Here is a 22,067-nt window from a genome sequence, read left to right on the forward strand (position 1 = left end):
GGGCCGCCCCCCCCCCCCCAATGTGGGATTAAGCCCACATGTGCCCTGACAGGATTGAACAGTGACCTCCTGGTTCACAGGTTGACACTCAGCCACTGATCCACACCAGTCAGGCTCTCTCTCTTTTCCTTCCAGCACTACATGTTGTGAACGTTGGTATGCTTAAAGTTGTCCCAGAGGCTTCATACACTATCCTCATTTTTAAAAAAAATATACATTTTTATTGATTTCAGAGAGAAGGGAGAGGGAGAGAGAGAGAGAAACATCAATGATGAGAGAGAATCATTGATCGGCTGCCTCTCGCATGTCCCCTACTGGGGATGGAGCCTGCAATCCGGACATGTGCCCTGACCGGGACTCGAACCTGGGACCCTTCAGTCTGTAGGCTGATGCTCTATCCACTGAGCAAAACTGGCCAGGGCTGTGGGGTTTCTTATATATTACTTTCATTTTTTAATAAGTTTGAAATTCTCCAAAATCTGAAGTTTATAAAAGTAAAGGTAGGGTTTAATCCAGGCATCTATGACTGTATGTTAACTTTTAGCCATTATAACATTGTTTCCCAGAATGTGGTTATATCACTACATAAGAGGATTTCTGTGGCATGTGGGAGGTATTTTAATATTTATATATTCATCTCAGTGTTATCTTCTCTCTCTTTTTTTTTTAAACTTCAAGAAACTTTTATTACCAAACGCTTGCAGGTTTAACTTTGAGCCCAGCTAACAGCATCTCTAACAGGACCTAGGATGGAGGTTCAGCCCTAATAAAGATGGTCTCTTAAACAAAGGATTAAAAAAATACAAAACATCCACATAGAAATTGAACTGTGACCTCCTGGTTCATAGGTCGACCCTCAACCACTGAGCCTCGTCGGCCGAGCATATAAGTATTTTTTAAAAGAGTGAAATTCCCCGGTGTTGCAGAAAATGGTATCCCAAAGTGATTTCAGTCCAGAAAAAAAACAACAGCATTTAGCACTACGCTGCCTTGTCTCCCAGTTCAAGATACACATGGGAGAAAACCATTTCCCTTCTTAAAAAAACAAAACAAAACAAAACCCTTTCTCCTGTTCAACTTCCACTGCTTATTCCTAGAAACACCCGGAGAACAATATAAACAAGGCCGGGCCCACTTCTCTCCTGGCCTCGGCCAGTCCCAAGGCTCACAGCAGGGATTGTTCCTGAGGAATTTTCTCCTCTGCTACGATCAGGAAACTGACCCCTAATTTCTGGGAACTGGCCAACAAAAATCCCATTTCCTTCCAGGAGGGGCCTGAGGGCTCTAAACGATCAAAGGGCAGTAGACCTGGCCCAGGTGCCAAGGGGTCCTTTCTATATAAAAACACCTTATAACCAACCTAACGTTGAACCTACAGGTAAAAGGGAGCAGCAGCTGACTTAGATACTAAAAAGGTGCTCATCTCCCCATCTTCAACCATAAAGGAAACAGGGGAGGAGAGTCCAGAAAGGAATTTGACCTCCTCTCCTTTCCCAAAACTTTGATGTGTCTTCTAAGCCAAAGCCAAGTTCCTGAGACAGACACGTGGGCACAGGGCAGAGTCTCTGCCGGATAACGGATAGCGCTGCCGCTCCTGGGCAGCCAGCGCACGGCCCCTTTACTGAAACGCTCTCCCTGGTGTGCATCGTGCGTAAGGATCACCAGGGCAATTATTTTCTCAGTTCAACTTCGTCACAGACAAATACTTCAACAGCAGCTTCTAGAAACTGCCCGGAGGACCCCCTCCCTCATCCCCAGTCCCCTCCCCCAGTTCAGGGTCACAGATCCTTCCAGTTGATGGGCTCCTTGCCAGACTTTTGCAGCAGCTCGTTGTTTTTAGAGAAACGTCTGCCCCCAGAGAACCCTCTGTACACGGACAGTGGGACGGGGTGGGCGGTCTGCAGGATGTGGTGCTGCTTCCTATGGATGGCACTGCCCTTCTGCCCATAAGAGCCCCGGAGCATGAAGAGGCCACTCGAGTTCTGATTTAGCCAGGACACACCCGCCTCGGGGAACTGCGCCCAGCCCTTCTCCGTATGAGACCTGGCCTGATGCCCGGGGACTGAGAGCAGCGCTGAGTAGAACACCTTGCCTGACCCGCCCAGGTCCCTCTCCACGGCCAGGATGCACGGCACCGTCCATGTCTGTGGACGGCGCTCCATGAATGTCTTCCACGCCGGGCGGAGGAGGAGCAGCCGTGAGCTTGGTTGGGCCCATGACGTGGATCCCGGCCCAGGGTGACACCCTGCACGGCTCCTGAGCTGCACATTCGGGTGCATGTGAAGACGCTGTGGGGTGGAGACAAAGCGTGATGTCTTTCTTCAACAAATCCCATTAGCTTCATAAAACACGGCTTCCGAACCCGCCGCGAGGTGCTGCTTCCAACTCGCACCGAAACCCACCGGCAGGTTGCCAGCCGCGAGTCTCAGCAGGTCGGCGGCCTTGTTGTTCTGGACGCGGACCACCTGCTGGGGCTCCGAGGGACAGGGCGGTGGGTGTGCCGGGCCCCGAGGGGGTGGGCTGGGTGGGGGCATGTGACCTCTTTGTGGCAAGAAGACTATTTCACGTTTTCCATGTGTGGAAGTAATATAAAGCAACTTTAAAAATAGTTTTAAGTGAAAAATTAATTGGCTTAAAAGAAAATAGTTCATAAATAGAAGTACTGGTAGTATTGAGGTACGACAAGAATTGTATGGTATGGGGAGAATGGTGTTGGAACGCTTGCTCTGCTATCCTGGCTCCATTGGTACCAATGATGAGATGAAGAAACATGTTACCAGCTTTGCTTTCACCAACCCCAATACCCACATTTGAATGCCAGCCAGACTCTTGAAAGAAGGTGTATTTTTTAATAAGATCCTATGACAGTATATATCTACAAAGGCCGTAACTTGTATAAGAAATTACAGAGGACTTTTTTTATTGTTACAGAATGTCCTATCCAGGCTATCCCCCCACCGGCTACCCGCCTTTCCCTGGATATCCTGTAAGTATTGCCCCTTAAATACTAAAATAGCTCATACCCTGGAGCAGGTGCTGTGTAGGGCTAGCCCTTGACCGAGCTGACAGATAGGCCAGAGCAGGGCTCATCAATCCGAGTGCCCGAGTGCAGGTGGGTGCTGTGGGGGAACAGAGCACCTGCTTCCCCTGGGGAAAGCCAGCAGCTCTCGGCCTCAGTCTGATATGGCCACGCGGGGAGGCAGGCCAGGTGATGCCAGGCCCTGCATGTCTTCAGGTAAAACAAGCAATCTGGATTTTGTTGAAATTGCCCCAATTTGAAAAATTGGGAAAATAATTTTTTTTTTAATTATTTCTTCCCATTTGGCTCCATCCCCACCAAGTGTGGTGGCCTTTCACACTTGGCTCTCTACGTGGGAATTACTTTCTTTAAATGTTAAATGCTGTATGAGTCAATCGAATGTGTGTAAGCTAAATTCATCCCGTGAGTCACCGTTTGGTTTGTGTTGTTTTTTTGTTTGTTTTTTTTGAGTCACTGTTTTTTAACCTTTGTGTTAGAAGGTTTAAAATAACTAGGAAGGTCTTGACTCCAAGATAACAAATTGCAGTGGATTAGAGGGTCCTTGATTTGTAGTCCTGGGACTAGTGTTTGGAGTACATTTTATCAGTGTGCTGTCAAGTTCTGCCTGGTTGATGTCTGTACTCTGAGGACTAAACTTACAGCTGAGGCCTAAGTGAGAATCATGCATTTTAGTTTTATGCTCATTAAGAATGTAGGGCTTGTTTCTGACAGAGAGTAGAAAGAGGGGCCTGCAGATTGATGATAATGTGTGTGTCCTTATGTAAAGTGAACATATAGCTGGATTTATCACAGGAGAGATGAGAATTACGAATATGTTTCCAGATGCCTATGTACTACACTGGACTCTGGCAATCATTTTCATCAGTGTAGGGTAATTGCTGAAACAGACAACTCAGCCACCCCAATGATTGGACACAAGAAAAGCTCATTTCTTCCTTCAGGCTCCTGGAAGTCCGTGGGGGTGAGGGGGCGGGGAGAAGGCTTTGTTCCAGGTGGTCTTCAGGTTCCCAGGCTCCTTCCAAGTATTGGCTCTGTCACCCTCTAGCACAGGGGTCCTCAAACTACGGCCCGCGGGCCACATGCAAATACAAATATTGTATTTGTTCCCGTTTTGTTTTTTTACTTCAAAATAAGATATGTGCAGTGTGCATAGGAATTTGTTCATAGTTTTTTTTTAAACTATAGTCCGGCCCTCCAATGGTCTGAGGGACAGTGAACTGGCCCCCTGTTTAAAAAGTTTGAGGACCCCTGCACTAGCACCTTGGAGTCCTCCACTTGGGCCCTCTGCTTCAGCTGCAGATGAAGGAAAAGAGAGAGGAGGAAAGAGAGTAGGTTTTTAGGGGCCAGGCTGGAAGTGGTGTATGGAGTCCTCCACTTGGACCCTCTGCTTCAGCTGCAGATGAAGGAAAAGAGAGGAGGAAAGAGTAGGTTTTTAGGGGCCAGGCTGGAAGTGGTGTATATTACTGCCTGCATTCATTCACCAGTATTCAGTCATATGGTCCTACTGAACTGCAGGGAGGTCTGGGAAATGTAGTCTAGCTTTGTGGCCAGGGGAGGAATTTGAGTGAACTCCTGACAGTCCCTGCCTCACTTAGACGTTGTCTGTTCTGAACCCACATGTGACTCAGGTCACCTTTATTTTTCTGTTGTGTAACAGGTCCAGGTGTGTTGCAGGAGAACGAGGAATTTCTTACTTTAGGGTGGAGAGGTGGATCTTTCTCATATTTCTAGGTGCTAGGAAATTGAAGGAACTAATGAGCTTTGTGACTTGTTCCTGAGGGTTTGGAAAGAACCTGGTTCTTACTCCCAAATAGAGAAACAGACGCCCCGACAATGGTAGAATGAAGTTTAACTGAGTTCTGAGAGACAGGTGTCCTGAAAAATATAGGAAATTCATCAAATAGTATAAGATACCAAGACTTCTAATGGGGCTTTTAATATGTAAAAGAACAAGCTCGACCTTAACAGTTACAGCTGTTCCCTTTTTTAGGTGGGTCGTATTTCTCTACGGTCACATTCATTTGAACATATTTTCTGGTTTTGCAGCCGGCGGGCCAGGAGTCATCGTTTCCCCCTCCCGGGCAGTATCCTTACCCTAGTGGCTTTCCTCCCATGGGAGGAGGTGCCTACCCAGCGGCGCCAGGCAGTGGCTACCCCGGAGCTGGAGGCTACCCTGCTCCCGGTGGCTATCCAGCCCCCGGGGCCTACCCTGGCGCCCCACAGCCAGGAGGGGCCCCATCCTACCCAGGAGGTGAGTGATGGGTCGAGGCATCGGGGTGGTTTGGTTGCTACAGCACTTTTTCCTTCTCCCCTTTATCCTCCTCATTCCTGCTTGTTTTATATGAGGTCAGAATAGCTCTTGGCCTACTTTCTGCCTTAGACAGCAAGGACACAGCATAAAAGGTAAACGTTCTCAGGGGGCCTAGCAACTGGGAGCAAGCTCAAAAATTGGGAAAGAAATTGGAAGAAATCTCATGGTAATAAAAGACCAATATATAACAGTTTGATTATTTATAATCTTAGAAGTTATTAAGGCTTTTTTCCCCCCCTAATCCTCACCAGAGGATATGTTTTTACTGATTTTAGAGAAGGGGAGAGAGAGAGACATTGATGTATAAGAGAAACATCGATCTGTTGCCTCCTGTTGTGCCCTTTCGAGGGATGGGATCGAACCCGCAACCTAGGTATGTGCCCCTGACCGGGCATCAAACCAGCCACCTTTTGGTGCATGGGATGATGCTTCAATCAACGGAGCTACACCAGCCAGGGCAGATTAAGGCATTTCAGTTAGCATGATTGTGACCTTTAGAATAGCTTTGTCCAGAGGGGAAAAAAAGTAACTTAGCATTTTTATACTGTAATTTACTAAGGCAAATGAATGAAGTAAAATTTTAAGTTTATTTTTTAATGGGGAAGGAGTTGGTGAGAAATTGAATTTAGACCGAAAGGGACCAGAAGCATTAATAGCATCTTTTTTTTTCACTGTTAATAGTAGATATTTTTCTAAAGTTTTCTCTTTAGTCATGAGAACTGTCGCTAGAGTTGATTCTTTTCTCTAGTTCCTCCAGGCCAAGGGTTTGGAGCCCCACCAGGTGGAGCAGGCTTCCCTGGCTACACACAGCCTTTTGGAGGCGTCCCAGCACAGGGCCCCCTACCTGGTATGTACCTGCTGTACAGCGGCAGCAACAGCATGATAGTGTGAATTTTTCAGTTGCCACTGAGAGAGATGAGTTTCTGTTTGTCAACAAACATTTATGTTAAGTACCTTTGTAAATAAATTTAAGTACATGGTTTCATGAAATGTATTAATTTGGTGGAAAAATATAATTAGTAAGATTGAAATAAGACCCACTTTTTCAATTAAAAAAAGAATGTCCCGAAGCCAAAAAAGCAAAACCTTGTGGAACTTCTCTGCTCACTCCTGTACCACAGATGAAACCACCCCCGGAACTGTGTCCTCACATCCTCTCCAGATGGAATCAGAATTTAATCTGACTCAAGTGTTTTAAAGAAAAGTGTATTTGTTAGGATGTGATGTAGGACATGGAATATTTTAAAAGGCTCTTATGACCTAGTTTGTTTTAGATTTAGTAAGTTATACTAAGAAATTATCCTAGTGAATAACATGTGAATGTTCTTATATATTTACATAATTCATAATAACCAATGCTGCTTTGAAAAATTAAGCCATATAAAACCTGTTTTTCTGGATGTTTTTAAACGTGTAGGTGGCTATCCCGGAGGACAGATGCCTTCTCAGTATCCTGGAGGACAAGCTCCTTACTCCTCTCAGGTATTGTTGCTCCTGCCTTTTAAGTTTAGTCGGGATAACTGACTAATGCCAAAGAAGAGCACCACTCCTTGGCCACGTTAGAGCACCACAGGAAGCGGATGAGATGGTCCATAACAGCGATTTTCAACCGGGGCAGGAGCCACAAGAATTTTTAAAACATGCAGTATCTGACTCTTTAGTCAGGGACACTGACCTCTTTTCCCTTAGATTGTCAAATAAAAAAAAAACGACAACAGCCAACACAACCATAGCCACCCAGTGTGAATGAATAAAAATTATACCTTTTTTTTTTGTCAGATCAGCAAAAAAGATAGTATGTTTTTTGGTGTGCTGCAGAATTTTAGTAATCAGTTTGTGTGTGCCATGAGATGAAAAAGGTTGAAAGTCGCTGTTCTATAACATCACCTAAGACTTTAAACTTTGCTTCTGATAGACTCCGTGCTCTCTTTGGTTTATCTGCTGTGAGTAGTAGCCTGATGACTTTGATAAGACAAACCTAGGTCCCTTCTCACAGGTGCTAATACTTATAATTTTTTCATAGAGATTCGCTTGGGCTCTTAGCATGGGTTTTAGTTCTTTTTTCTCTTCCTCCACTGGCAGTTATAAATATCAACTTGGGTGACTGGTGTTTCTGGCACTGTTTCATATAGTGTGGTTTTGTCTTCCATTTTTACCTTTATAACTCTCCACTCTTCTTTCAGATCACTACCGAATCCTTTCCTTCCTATCCTGTTTTCTCTCCTGTTTCTTTGGATAATAGCAGTGAAGTGAGTAAGGTTTTCTGATGTTCACTAATTTCTAGTTTCCTTACATATGCCTTCATTTGTTTCTGATTTCTTGTGTATTTGTCTCTCACCACTTCCTGGGGCTCAACTGTATTCTGGTTTACCTTTATGTCCCTGTAGTGCTTGGCAGCGCTTTAAACATGGTAACCAATTAATTGTTGAATTGATTTCTCAATAGCCCCAGAAAGTCTCCTGTATGTCAAATCTTTGCCTCATCTCTGTATAGCTCCTTGTTTTAACATTTTTATTCTTTAATTGCAATCTTAATTCTTTATATCTTTTGCAAGTTACCAGAAACATAAGCAGTGTACTTTTATGCTTTCTTTTATTTATTTATCCTTGCCAAAGGATATGTTCATTGATTTTATTTTGTTTTTTATTTTTTTGTTAATCATCACCCGAGGGTATTTTTCCATTGATATTTTAGGGAGAGTGGAAGAGAGAGGGAAAGAGAGAGAGAAACACATGGGTTGGTTGCCTCCTGCACGCACCCCAACCAGGGCCTGGGTTGGGGAGGAGCCTGCAACCAAGGTATGTGCCCTTAACTGGAATTGAATCCAGCATCCTTTGGTCTGCAGGCCGAGAATACTGTATCCACTGACCCAAACCGGCTAGGGCTGTTTATTGATTTTAGAGAGAGAAAGAAGGAGAGGGAGGTGGAGGGAGGGAAGGAGCTGGGGAGGAGAGAGGGGGGCGGGGGAAACATCGATAGGCTGCCTCTTGTATGTGCCCCGACCTGAGATGGAACCCCTAGCCTGGGTACGTGCCTGACTGGGAATCAAATCCCCCACCTTTGGTGTACAGGATGACGCTCCAACCAACTGAGCCACCTGGCCAAGGCAATTTGCTTATTTATTTTTATCCTGTCTTTTCATAAAGATTAGCATTTTCAAGCGTTTTTAAGGCTTAGGTGGGAGAGGGATTGATTACAGTATTAGAAGAAAAATACCTTAGCCATTTTCTGACTTACTTTCCTGATTTGAGGAATTTTAGCTCCAGATGGATTAAGAAACTTGTCCAGGGCCACACCACACAGCTAGTGAAAGACAAAGCTGAGACCAGATCCTCGCTGTTCTGACTCTCAGACCAATGGTTTTCCCGTCACACAGTGCTGCTTTGCTGATAGAGCAAATGACATTCCTCCAAAGCACGTAGTAGATTGTTTTCAGTCCTTTTTTCATTGTTGCAGTTGTGAGTCATAAGTCTTTAGGTATTTTTGATAATTCGTATGAGAATTTTTAAATTTTAGTTGAAGTATGCATGTAATTTTAGAGACGTCATTTTATGACTGAAATAGAAAAGATTTTTAAACATAAAGCACTAAAAGTAAAACATACACATGCAACTTATTTTGTGTAACAATTACCATCTTAAGGTAGAGCTAAAACTAATAGATGGAATTAACAGAGGGGTATGTTTTGGAAGAGCTTTTAGGTGGGAGTGGAATAGGTTACCTTGTGAGGGGTGACTTCCCTGCCACTGAGAATCTTCCGGTAGAGGGGTGTGTGTGTGTGTGTGTGTGTAGATGTAAAGAAAGTTCCCATCTTATTTGGGCAGTTGGGTCAGGTAACCTCTTCTGATGAACCCAGTAGTAAGTTTATGGTAGTTTTTCAGCAGGGAGATTGAAATCAAATGGGTATCAAAGGTTGGAACTTTTGGTGGCAGATAGTGTAGACTTTGCTGTGCTGAGAAATCTCCCCTTAGAGTTTTAACCTCAACAGCATGGACCCTGATTTCTTTGAACTTAGTATAATGCCTAAAGGATGAGAGTATTCTTGATGAAGATTCACTTCAAATTAGACTTTCAACAAAGAATAAACAAAAACAGTTTTTCCTAGAGATGCAAGGTGGAATAGTTTTTGTTGTTGTTTTTTTAAGAAAGAATGAGATGACGGATTATGAGAATAATTAAACAGTAATTGACGAGGGTTAGTTTCACTATCTAGTCCAGTATATTATAAACAAAGGCTTCTTCCCTGCTTAGGATGTTAGTGACAGTGATTACATCACAGGAAATTTCCTTAGTTTCCTGATGCATTAAAGACTCATGTAAAGGCAGTATGTTGAAAAAAAAATTTATACTTGGATATTCTCAACAAGTAAAATAATTTTAGTTTTTTCCTAAAACCACTATACAAACAGTTCTTGTTAGTTTTCTACTTAACATTCCTGGCTTAGAAACCAGTGAAGGATTGGTTGGTAAAGCTTATTGGTAGGAGAAGATGTTGCTGTAAGAGTGTGAATGAGTGGGAGGAATTATTGACCTCAAATGTTCGTTGAATGATGGCTTGGTCCCCTTCATCCCATTGACTTTGCCCCCACAGGTGCTGGCACATTACTGTATTTGATGGGTATGAGTCTAATAAACACAGCTTCTTTTACCTAAAGAGCAATGGAATCATTTTGTATTTGAAATTATGTCAGTTGCATGTTTAAATGATATTTTAGAGAATAAAGAAAATTATTTAATAAACAAAATTTAATAAACAACTTATTGGGTTAAATAAAATATATTATTAAAATTGAATTTTAAAAATGTGGTAGGATATCATCTTGTTTCATTCCATTCTTCTTTTTTAAAAAAATATATTTTTTATTGATTTCAGAGAGGAAGGGAGAGGGAGAGAGAGATAGAAACATCAGTGATGAGAGAGAATCATTGACTAGCTGCCTCCTGCATGCCTCCCACTTGGGGATTGAACCCGAATCCCAGGCATGTGTCCTGACTGGGAATCGAACTGGGACCTCCTGGTTCATAGGTCGATGTTCAACCACTGAGCCACGCCAGCCAAGCCATTCTATTCTTAAGCTCTGATGTGAATATTTTAAGAAAACTATTGATGCCCTCAGTAGATAGAGTGACAGCCTCTGGACTGAAGGGTCCCAGGTTCGATGTTTCTATCTCTCTCTCTCCCTTCCTCTCTGAAATCAATAAAAAAATATTTTTAAAAAAGGAAAACTATTGAATTGTTTCATAGTTTTGTCCTTTTAATTTTTTTTACTTTTAATTTTGAAGTAATTTTACACTTAAAAAATTGCAAAAAATATACATAGAATTCCTGTAAACTCTTTAGACTCAGATTCTTCAAATGTTAATTTCTTACATAAAAATAATACAATGATCAAAATCAAGAAATTACATTGATATGAGACTATTATCCAACCATTTCACTAATTGCCCCTGCAATGCCCTTTTCTGGTTCAGAATCAAATCCAGGATGAAATACTGCATTTATTGTCATGTCTTTTAAATTTCCTTTAATATGAAACAATCTTTAGTTTTTGTTGTTCATGACCTTGACACTTTCAAAGAGTACTAGTTATTTTGTGTCATATTCCTTAATTTGGGTTTATCTGATATTTCCTCATGATTAAATTCAGGTTATGCCATTTGGGCAAGAATACCACAGAAATGATGTTGTGTTCCCACTGTATCCTACCAGTAGGCACTTATTGTTGACTTATTCTTTTACTGGTAATAATTGATTTTGATCAAACTTTTACCCACTAATTTTAACATCCATTGATGGTTCTTGCCTGAAACACTTATTACTGTGGTATTGTCATCTGGTAATTTTTAAAATTTTCTTCATAGATTTCTATTTTAAAAATATAGTATCTACTTTGCTTTCTGGTTTATTTCCTTATAAAATCTATGAAGAATATTGTACCTCCTGGAATCTAATCATCACTTTCATTTGTGCATTTTTTAGGAGAAGTTTAATAGTGGCAAGGTTTATTAAAGCAAAAAGCGAAAGTATACTCTTGGATAATAAACTTCTAGCCTAAGCACTAAACACAAAGAAAAAAAAAAGTACACTCTAGAGAGAGAGAGAGCGGGCAGGCTAGAGGAAGCTGCTGCCTTTTGTGCTTTTCTTAATATACGATGTTTTATTTCATGTCTAATAATCAGGGCTCTTAGAGGAACTTAAGAGATATTAACCAAATTATATTGCTTATTCAAAACCTCATTGGGCTACTCATGTTCTGTTTTACTAAAGCCATTATTATATTCTTGTCTTTAAATCAAACACTGCTACTCATCTCACACTATCCAGGGATCATCTCTTTTTCTCTTCCTATTTTACCAAGAAGGAATTCCAAGTACAATTTGATGGTTCTCAATCTTTTCCTTACTGTGGGAGTCAAGGACACATTATATAGCCCCTCTTATTCTTGATCTTTCGCATCACCTTCCACTCCTCTCCTTGCTTCTAAACATATCCTATATCCCAAGGAATTCCAAGTGGGATGCAAGGCACAGGATTCAAGGACACATTATATAGCCCCTGTTTATTCTTGATCCTTCGCATCATCTTCCACTCCTCTCCTTGCCTCTAAACATATCCTGTATCCCAAGGAATTCCAAGTGGGATGCAAGGCACAGGAAGATTTTGCCAGCTTTACTAGTCTCCTGAAAGTTTGGTACCTGACTATCTATTGGCAGGAGGGAGATAAGTCTTTCCTGCCTGTTCCAGTGTGAGCTCTGAAACCATTGCTCATACCCTTGGCCTGAAACGCAAACACTGGCCTCTTTGCCTGAGCGTTTTGACTGGGAAGTCTTGAGTTGTTGTCTTTCCAACAGAAAATCCTGACTTGGATTTTTATTTTTAATTTTTTAGTTTTTCTGAGTTTATTTGAGTCAAACTGAGGTCATATGCCAGGGAGCAAGATTTCAAATGTTCCTCGATTTTTATTTTTGTTTTGTATTTTTTTTAAATTAAAGAAGGTGAACATTTTTTTCATATCCTTCCCCCCCCAGTTTTATTGAGATGTAACTGACATATAACCGTATTAGTTTTAGGTGCACAGCATGATGATTTGGTATATGTACATCTTGTGAAATAATTGCCCCAGTAACGGACTTGGATGTTATGCCTCTTGTTCTCAGCCTGCCGCCATGACTCAGGGAACTCAAGGAACAATTCGACCAGCTGCCAACTTCGATCCTATGAGAGATGCAGAAATTCTTCGTAAAGCAATGAAGGGTTTTGGTAAGGAAAACGGATTTTTGTCTTATTTATAATAAGTTTAAGTGATTCAAGTAAAAATAAGCTTTCTATCATAAACCAAGTCTATGTGTCAGCCCGTGGGCACATTCCTCCGTTTAATCAGGCACCAGTTACCTTATAAACATTTAGGCGATTTCCTCAAGGAACATCCAGTGCACTTATTCTTACTTAAACATGTTTGGTTCTTTCAGGGACAGACGAACAGGCAATTGTGGATGTCGTGTCCACCCGGTCCAATGATCAAAGGCAAAAAATTAAAGCAGCTTTTAAGACCATGTATGGAAAGGTAATTTTTTCCTTAAGTGAGCGTGAACAGTGACCTGTAGACCCTGCGTCCATGTCAGGTTGCACTCTATTGTCTTACTGTTACTGATGAACAAAACAGCTCCGTTCCAGAGGCCCCGGGAGTAGTGTATTCGTTTTTTTCTCTTAAAAGGCTTTCTAATTTCAGAGTAGTCCTTGGCCATGTTATCACACCTCACACTAGGTCTGGTGTGTGGTAGATGTTCCGTAGGAAGTAGATTATGACCACAGTCATCATCAGTAGCGTGGTTCTCCATCCTCTCTGTAGAGTGGGATTCACGGGCTTCTTACAAAGCCCCTGCTTATTCTTGGTCCTTGGCATCATCTTCCACTCCTTTCCCTCCCTCTACACATATCCTCTATTTACGATTGCATGGAACTTCTTGCCATTCTCTGCACACACCATGACCTTGTATACTTCTGTGCTTAGTATACGTTGTTCTCTTGGCCTAGAAGACCTTTTTTCCTTTTTCTGCACGGCAAACAACTCCAGGATTTGGCTTCAGTTAGCTACTCTGCGCAGTTTCCCTCATTGCTAAATGTTCTCTTCTGTAGCCTCTTTTGTCATCATAGTCCGTACTGCCTGTTGTTGCCACGTCCGTGCCATTTTCCTGCATACACGTTTCCAGTGGCTCCTGCAGCATGCAGAATCAAATTCAACATTCTCTAGCTTAGTCTTCAAGGTAATATTCCAAGCATATAGTTATAACTTCGCTTTACTCACCTGTGAAAATGTTCCCCTCTAACAAAATTGGTTGTCTTATTGTCCCACCGAACTCGCTTTGGTCATTCTTGCTCCTGAATTAGTGATTCTCAGCTTTAGCTCATCATCATAACCTCCTTTAGAACTTAAAAACACGTGCAGAGGAGCATTTGAGACCTTGCTACCTGGCATGTCGTCAGTTTGGCTCAAATAACTCTGATAAAAGTTTAAAACAACAAAAACAAACAAAAAAAACACCACATGCAGAATCTCTGAGTATTTTTCTCAACATCAATTTTTATTTGTTTGTTTTTAAGAAAAATTTCACAGATGATTTTAATGCAAAGCCAAGGCGGGAAACCATTTTTCTATTCCATGTTTGTTTTTCCTTCTTGCCTGAAATACCTTTCTTCTTCCTCTTTGCCTGCTAATTTTTATGTCCTCTTCAAGATCTGGACTAAAAGCTTTCTTTGCATCCTGTAGCTCACTTTAACTTTTTCTGTTATTTATTTCTGTACTACCTACTCATCCGGTGCTGGAGTATCGGCTGCCTTATACTAGTATCTCTTTTTAGATGTTTATCTTATTTTTCGATTAAGAACACCATGATGAGGATTTCTACTTCCTCATAGAACAAGAACAATTTCCTATACTAATAAATATCTGTTCATCATTTTGTTCATTTGAATTGTTCTTTGTTTCATGTATTTCTTGTTTTTGTACCTGATATAGTGATGGAACTACAGTAAGAATTTAAGTTTTTATTGATAGAATGAATAAAATACATCTACTTGAGTATAACAAACTTTAAATGTATATATTTACTTATTTATTATTGTATAATATTCAGATTTGAAATTTAGGTTTTCATAAAACAATTCAATTCCATTTTCTATATTTTTCTTTAAAAATGTAAATAACAAAATTTGGAGAGCACATATACTTAGTTTATACTTGTAATTAAACAGGATTTAATCAAAGATCTCAAGTCAGAGTTAAGTGGGAATATGGAAGAACTGATCCTTGCCCTGTTCATGCCAAGCACATATTATGATGCCTGGAGTTTACGGAATGCAATGAAGGTACGATATGTCATTTACTTTGAATGTTTTATCTAATTTAACCGCCCCCCCCCCCAAATTGTGGCAATTCTGTATTCATAGTGACAACTAAATCATACATTCTTTCCTATCTCTGACTATATAGAGCTTTTTAGGTCTGGAGGCCACAGAAATATTTGATGGAACAGTAAGATTTAATAACTTACGGAGATTTTGTTTTTCTTTTGTGTAATTCTTCCTTTCATTATTTCACATAGGGAGCAGGAACTCAGGAACGTGTATTGATTGAAATTTTATGCACAAGAACTAATCGGGAAATTCAAGAAATTGTCCGATGTTATCAGTCGGAATTTGGGCGAGACCTTGAGAAGGACATTAGGTCAGATACATCAGGGCATTTTGAACGTTTGCTTGTATCCATGTGCCAGGTGAGTACAGTGTGGATGTTTGTGTGAGGGTGGAGGGAACATTCTTTGCTGCCTGTTGCCAGTGAGCATCCTGCATGCCTTTGAATATTGAGCCCCCTTGGAGTCCTGCCACCTTTAAGAGGGACAACACAGAACCCAGTATACAAATTTCTCTGTAGTCACTATTGAGATTTATTTCTGTAGATCTGGCTTTTGAAAGGAATCAGAAATCAATTTGTGTCTTGGGATGGGACGAATCTGTACTTTTGAGCTTAGCCCATTAAGTTCTGCCATTAACTATGGATACTCGGGAATGCCATGGAAGTGCTGTAGGGCAAGAACTGTGGGGGGAGAGCCAGAAATGCAGAAAAGTGCTTCAGGATTCACAGAACTATTGTGATTGGCACCTTCCTTATTCTGACTCCCCAGATGTGCTGGAGAGGGGACAGAAAATTCTCCAAATAGGGTATTTGGAATGACATTATAAACATGCTTAGAACGAGACAGTGAGGGTTTATTTGAGCAAGATGATGCAAAAGACTAGCATACTGATTCAATATCAGCAGTTACTGGCTCTCCTGCTAGTGCACAAAGTCAGACAGCCCTGAGGGGTCTAGAAGTAGAGAGGCTTTTCAGAGCAAGGGAGGTAGTTGCAGGAAAAGCAGTGGGTGTGGAAGTGAGAAAAGAACACAGGTGGATGAGAGGAAACGGAATTTACCTACAACAGAGTAACGGAGCAGGGGAGGAGGTTGGCATTTAGAAAGAACGAGAAGAAAACACACAGGAACGGATTTAACACTGAAAAATGATGAAGACTTTATATGAGGTGTGGAGCGTCTCTGCAGGGTTCCAGGCCCAGCCGGTGTAAAGCAGAGGGACCGCTTCCAGGGCGTAAGCAGAGGGACGGCTTCCTAGGAAACCGGCCCGCGCGTGTGTTTGAGTCTAAAGGCAGAAGGGAGGAGTGTCCCTGAGCACCCCCTCCTGTGCTGTAGTCAGGTGTCCACTTGGAATATGCTCCTACATGTCCCTGTGCCCAGGGTTGTTCGGAAGACAGTGCCTCACCTCAGGGAGCCCTGTCCATGTCGTTCCTCAGACACCGAGACTCTAGAGGACAGCCTTTCCCTTGTGTTTCTGTTTTGGAGTGAAACCAGCTGCCCATCTAAGCTTTACCCTTGCTCAGGCTCACAGCTTCCTTCCTCCCGCCTCCCTCCCTCTCCTTCCCTCCCTCCTACCCTAGGGGAGAGTTTGGTACACAAATCGGCACAATCTAGCAGAACTTGAGTTATTTATACCTTCTTCTAAAAAGTTCATGCATCATCTTTATTTATACATTCGTAATAAATACTTACGTATTAAGATTACACTTGGAAAGGAAAGGAAGTTGATGAAGCCGCCGTATTATATGTTCCCTCCCTTAACTTCAATTCCTTGTGGCAGAGAACTTGTTCCTACCATGTACCACATCCCATCGGTTTCTCTGGAGAATATGGGCTGGCACAGAGCAAGTGCCCCCTACCTTTAGGTTGCATTAATGAATACAAAGTGGAGTTAAGTGTAATGCATATTGATCTTAAATCCTTGCTGAGGAGAATAATAACGTCTTCATTTAAGTGGTAGTTTATATCTCCTAGTAGAGATTTGTGTATGTTTGTGTGGTGTGTGTGTGTATATGTGTATAAATCATATGTATGTGTATATGATTTTTTATGGAAACCTTTTCTGGTTTAATTTAGATCTCAAAGCCCTGAAAATTTCTCATTTTAACATAATCTCATTAAATAATGATCACACACTCTAAAATTCAAAGTCGGCAGTGCAATAAAGTACTAGTTACACTAGTGTAGTTCCTTTGGAAATGAAAACTATGCATGACAAACTCGATGCATTAATCTTTTAATTTAAAACTTTTTAAAATTGAGAGAGAGAGAGAGAGAGAGAGAAACATTAATGTGTATTTAAAACTTTTTAAAATTGATTTGAGAGAGAGAGAGAGAAAGAAACATTAATGTGAGAAATAAATATTGATCAGCTGCTTCCCACACACACCCCCAACGGGCTCATACCCCAACCAGGGAATGTGCCCTGACTAGGAATTGAACCCTCCACCTTTTGGTGTACAGGATGACGCTCCAACTAACTGAGCCACCAGCCAGGGTTAGGCATTAATCTTTCATAAATGATGAGATTGGAAAGAACATTTTTAATAGAACTTGTACTGCCGCCTTTTGCAGGGAAACCGTGATGAGAACCAGAAACGAGATTGGAAAGAACATTTTTAATAGAACTTGTATCACTTCCTTCCAATTTCTGCCGCCTTTTGCAGGGAAACCGTGATGAGAACCAGAATGTTAACCACCAGATGGCCCAGGAGGATGCTCAGCGTCTCTATCAGGCTGGCGAGGGGAAGCTGGGGACGGACGAATCGTGCTTTAACATGATTCTTGCCACAAGAAGCTTTCCTCAGCTGAGAGCTACCATGGAGGCTTATTCCAGGGTATGAGCCTTTATTTTGCAGACCTGGCTTCTGTCTTAAGGTGTGGAAATATTTTAACCCGATACGTTTTGTCTGCAGGTGGCCAATCGAGATTTGTTAAGCAGTGTTGCCCGCGAGTTTTCCGGAAGCGTTGAAAGCGGTTTGAAGGCCATCTGTAAGATACTTTTGTGTTTTGCTTTATTTTGCTTATAAATGAGTGAGCTTTTGAGTATTTTTTGTTCCTATTAAGTAATGATAATATAGCCTCCCGGGAATCTGCTTAAGCAAATGCTGAGCCAGTCTGTGAATGGTTGATGGCAGGATCAATTGGGGTTGTTTCAGAATTATTTGATGTTTATTCTGTATGCCCTTCTTGAGAACTATGCAAGAATATCTGGTAGCCCTGGCCAAATAGCTCAGTTGGTTAGAGCGTCGCCCTGATAAGTCAAGGTTGTGAGTTCAGTCCCCGGTCAGGGCACATATAAGAATCAGCCAATGAAGGCATCAATAAGGAAACAACTCTCTCTCTCTCTCTCTCTCTCTCCATCCCTTCCTCCTTCTTTCTCTTTCCCTTTTCCTCCTTCTCCCCCTCACCTTTCCCTTCCTTTCTCTCTCTAAAAATCAGTCAATAAAAATTTTAAAAAATATATATATATTTATACACACACACACACACACACATATATATGATAGGTTGTAACATTTCCATTAAGGCGACTGGGAAAGCACTATGCAACTGTGAGTGCCACTACACAAAGCATCATTTTTGAGCCCCCCCCCCCCAAAAACAAACAAACAAACAAAAAACCACTTCTCAAGTACTCAGCCCAAGGAGATTCTTTTCCCTTTTGGAATTAAATACCAAATCTCTGGTGTCCTGATATTCAGCCTAATGAACTGGAACTATTATTCTCATGGAGAATATAGGACTAAAGAGAGTATTAGTAACACATTGGTATTAGCAATTGAATGTCTTACAAATAATACTATAGTATTGTAGCTAAATTAATAATGAACCATTCTCTACCGTCTGCAGGAAGAGACTTTGCTAAGTTAATTTTACTAAGAAAAGCCTGTTAGATTTTTTACCACAGAGCCACACTGGCCAGGGCAGATTTCTTATTATTCTGAAATATTTGCTCAAATCTGTGTTTTCTCTTTTATGTTATTTGTATCTCATATCCTTCTCTGGGAAAATGTTATATTTGACTCCTAGAATTCAGAATTCATCATTGCTTTTAAGTGAGATACTGCTAAGGCAGAGTTGCTATATATCTTCTCATTGTGAGGGGAAAAAATACAAAGAATCTAAGCTGTTGCGTCTGTGGAGAGGAAATGGGTTTTGGGGGGGCCTGGGGGAGTCTTTTAGAATTGAAAGTAGCTCGTCTGGTGCATCTAGAAAGAAAGGTGATACAAATCCAGGGGAGAATATTTTCAGCTTCGGGTTTCTGAGAGGATGGCATGGGAAAGGACCCCGGGCAGGCAAGAGGTGAGCGGGGAGCCCGGAGCGCGGGCGCGTTTCTGAAGCGTCTCTGCCTTGCAGTGCAGTGCGCCCTGAACCGCCAGGCCTTCTTCGCTGAGAGGCTGTACTACTCCATGAAAGGTGCCGGCACCGACGACTCCACCCTGGTCAGGATCGTGGTCACTCGGAGCGAGGTGAGCCTTTCTCTGCTTGTCTGATCTCAGTTAATTTTGAATGTTGATTTCTTAAAAGTTCCTCTGTTGGTTGTCAGTCCCTCAGGAATGATGTTAAGGGAAAGCTGTCTTTGTCACTGCCTTGTGTAAAGCAGTAGTAGTTGGTCCCTTTCCTCATCCATGAGAGAGGTTTGCTTAGTGAAACGGACCGCTGTACTGTCCTCGGGGCAGCAGCAGCAGAGCCAAGAGGTGTTCCCACCTGAGGAGGTCTGGAGGGACTAGGTTACTAGTTTAAGGCAAGTGGGAAGATGGTTTTTGGTTTTCATTTTGCTTATGTAAAAAATTGTCTAAAAGACCTATTTAATTTTATTGGTTATGAAAAATTCCTGAAATTTAGCATACCTTTAGATAAACAAAAAATTTATCTTTGTCTCTTTACCTAAATATAGCTTCAAATGTTTTCTTTGATTTTTAAATATTTATTGGGTACTTATTATTGAAAGAAAACATACATATACAACTAAATTATACCAAAAAAGGTAAATTATTTTTAAAAGGACAACCAGAATAGGGTGTTTTATCTTTTTTTTTTTAATTGATTTCAGAGTGAGGAAGAGGGAGAGAGATGGAAACATCAATGATGAGAAAGAATCATCAATTGGCTGCCTCTTGCACACCCCCTACTGGGGATTGAGCCTGCAACCCAGGCATGTGCCCTGACCAGGAATGGAACCCTTACCTCCTGGTTCATGAGTCAAAGCTCAAACTCTGAGCCACACCGGCCAGGCCTGATAGGGTGTTTTATAAAAGCTCTTCATAGACCTAAATTTTCTATGCAAGCTATTTTTTTTAGTTGCAATAAAATATACATAATGTACATAAAATATACAAATATACATAAAACTTACCATTTTAACCATTTTTTTTAATACAGTTCAGCGGCATTAAGTACATTCACATTGTTGTGCAACCATCACCACCAGAATTTTTTCACCTGAAATTCCCCACTCGTTAAACAATAATTCACCATTCTTTCTCCACAACCCCTGGCAACCACCATTCTGTTTTCTGCCCCTATAATTGATTACCCCTAGGTACCTTAAATAAGTGGAAATATCCTGTATTTGTCCTGTTGTGACTGTTTTTTTCACTCAGGATAATGTCTTCAGGGTTCATCCATGTTGTATCTTGTGTCAGAATTTCCTTCCCTTTTAGGACTGAGTGATATTTACTGTCTGTATATCCCACCTTTCGTTTATCCTTTCATCTGTCAGTGGACACTCAGGTTGCTCCCACCTTTTGGCTGTTGTGAACGATGCCGCTCTGAGCATGGGTCCATACATTTTGAGTCCCTGCTTTTCATTTTTGTGTGTACACCCAGAAGTGGAATTGCTTTTTGTTACTGTTTTGAGGAATCACCATACCATTTTCCACAGTGGTTGCCTGTTTTACAGCCCTGCTAGCAATCCACAAGGGTTCCAACTTCACGTCCTTGCCCACACTTGTCATTTTCTGTGTTTTTTTATAATAGCGATTTGATTATCAAATGGTTTTTAAATGACTAATACTTTTGGAATAATAGATGAGACTCGTACCATCCTTATCCGATGTTTTTACAGAACCGCGAATCAGACCTTATTGGGTAGTTGCTGACCATAAAGTGTCAGTCACTTGGTGTTATTTTCCCTCCGCTTTGATTCTAATTAGGATCTTTTCACTGTCCAAAAATAATTCTAACAAATGCCTCGACAGCTTTTTTCTAACATTAAAAATACCATCTCTTGCACGCAGATTGATCTTGTACAAATAAAGCAGATGTTCTGCCAGATGTATCAGAAGACCCTGGGCACAATGATTGCCAGTGACACGAGCGGAGATTACCGAAAGCTGCTGCTCGCCATCGTGGGCCAGTAGGAGGGATTTTTTTAAATGAATGAAGCTGTTCAAAGCTTATCTTTCAAAGCAGTGCTGACCTGCATGCAGCGATGTCAACCATCATGTAACCAAAAGAACATTTTATTAAAGACTGTGTCAGGCTTGTGCTTGTTTTGCACATGCGGTGATTGCCTTAATTCCAATGTTATTTTTCTCTCTATACAATCAATGTAAAGCCATAGTCATAATGTAGATTTAATGGACTGTTTGTAAAGTATACTTTTCTCACTGCACTTATTCTAATCAGAATACCAAATTGAATAAAAATCACAACAATCTCTAATTCTGTGTAACAATACTGGATTTTTATAAATGTTGCTAAAAATTCTGCCTGCCAAAGTCCTACTAGGTCCATTGGGCAGTTATAATTGATGGTATTTCAAAACTATTACTTAAAAATAATTTAGCTCTTTTAACTAGAGTAATTTACATCTTATCTATACTAAGAAAAGGATATTATGCAAATGGTTGGGACGCCCTCACACACAACGACTGATCAGCTGGAGGCTGTGTGCACAGCAGGTGCTTGTGGGTGGGGACTTACAGCGTCGGGGACAGGGAAGCCTTCGTGCGCCTGTGCTGGCTCTGGCCTGCCTCTTTGGGGCAATCCATCAAGGAGCCCTGGATGGGTGGGCGGGGCCTACCTCTTTGGGGCGATGGATTGTGGGGCTCCCACACTGTGACAGGGCACAGGCCAGGCTGGGGGACCTCCCCTGAGTGCATGAATTTTGTGCACCGGGCCATTGGTTTTATATAAATTAGTATTCTATACTCATAAACACTAATCTTTACACATAGAAAATAAATTAGTATTGCTTGTAGCAACTTTTAAAAGGGATTAAGTATTATATGCATAAAATATATAGCCTACTTTTATGTCTATTAAAACCCCCTAAATATCTTTATTGACCCCTTATTTA

The 22,067-nt window shown here is 41.4% G+C and overlaps 1 protein-coding gene and 1 pseudogene across 4 annotated transcripts in view; one reads left to right on the forward strand and one right to left on the reverse strand.

Annotated features, from left to right (window-relative positions):
* The window catches only part of ANXA7 (annexin A7), a 25,270-nt gene extending 3,840 nt beyond the window's left edge, over nt 1-21,430 (forward strand). Inside the window, exons 1-14 of one of the 4 annotated variants that reach the window (XM_014538381.1) lie at nt 1,623-1,642; nt 2,929-2,986; nt 5,087-5,291; nt 6,100-6,198; nt 6,769-6,833; nt 7,535-7,600; nt 12,510-12,612; nt 12,822-12,916; nt 14,605-14,718; nt 14,955-15,125; nt 17,428-17,598; nt 17,677-17,752; nt 19,121-19,233; nt 21,004-21,430. In XM_014538381.1, coding sequence (XP_014393867.1) covers nt 2,933-2,986; nt 5,087-5,291; nt 6,100-6,198; nt 6,769-6,833; nt 7,535-7,600; nt 12,510-12,612; nt 12,822-12,916; nt 14,605-14,718; nt 14,955-15,125; nt 17,428-17,598; nt 17,677-17,752; nt 19,121-19,233; nt 21,004-21,126 — 1,455 coding nt within the window. In that variant the 5' untranslated portion in view covers nt 1,623-1,642; nt 2,929-2,932 and the 3' untranslated portion in view covers nt 21,127-21,430. Of the gene's footprint in view, nt 1-1,622; nt 1,643-2,573; nt 2,840-2,928; nt 2,987-5,086; nt 5,292-6,099; nt 6,199-6,768; nt 6,834-7,534; nt 7,601-12,509; nt 12,613-12,821; nt 12,917-14,604; nt 14,719-14,954; nt 15,126-17,427; nt 17,599-17,676; nt 17,753-19,120; nt 19,234-21,003 lie in introns of those variants that run through there. The other 3 variants (XM_014538380.1, XM_005864669.2, XM_014538382.1) reach the window with 3 other exon arrangements.
* Nucleotides 1,649-2,534, reverse strand: LOC102259980 (annotated as a pseudogene).
* Nucleotides 21,431-22,067: the final 637 nt, after the last annotated feature.

This window comes from Myotis brandtii, unplaced genomic scaffold (assembly GCF_000412655.1).
Source record: "Myotis brandtii unplaced genomic scaffold, ASM41265v1 scaffold190, whole genome shotgun sequence".
Classification (NCBI taxonomy): Eukaryota; Metazoa; Chordata; class Mammalia; order Chiroptera; family Vespertilionidae; genus Myotis; species Myotis brandtii.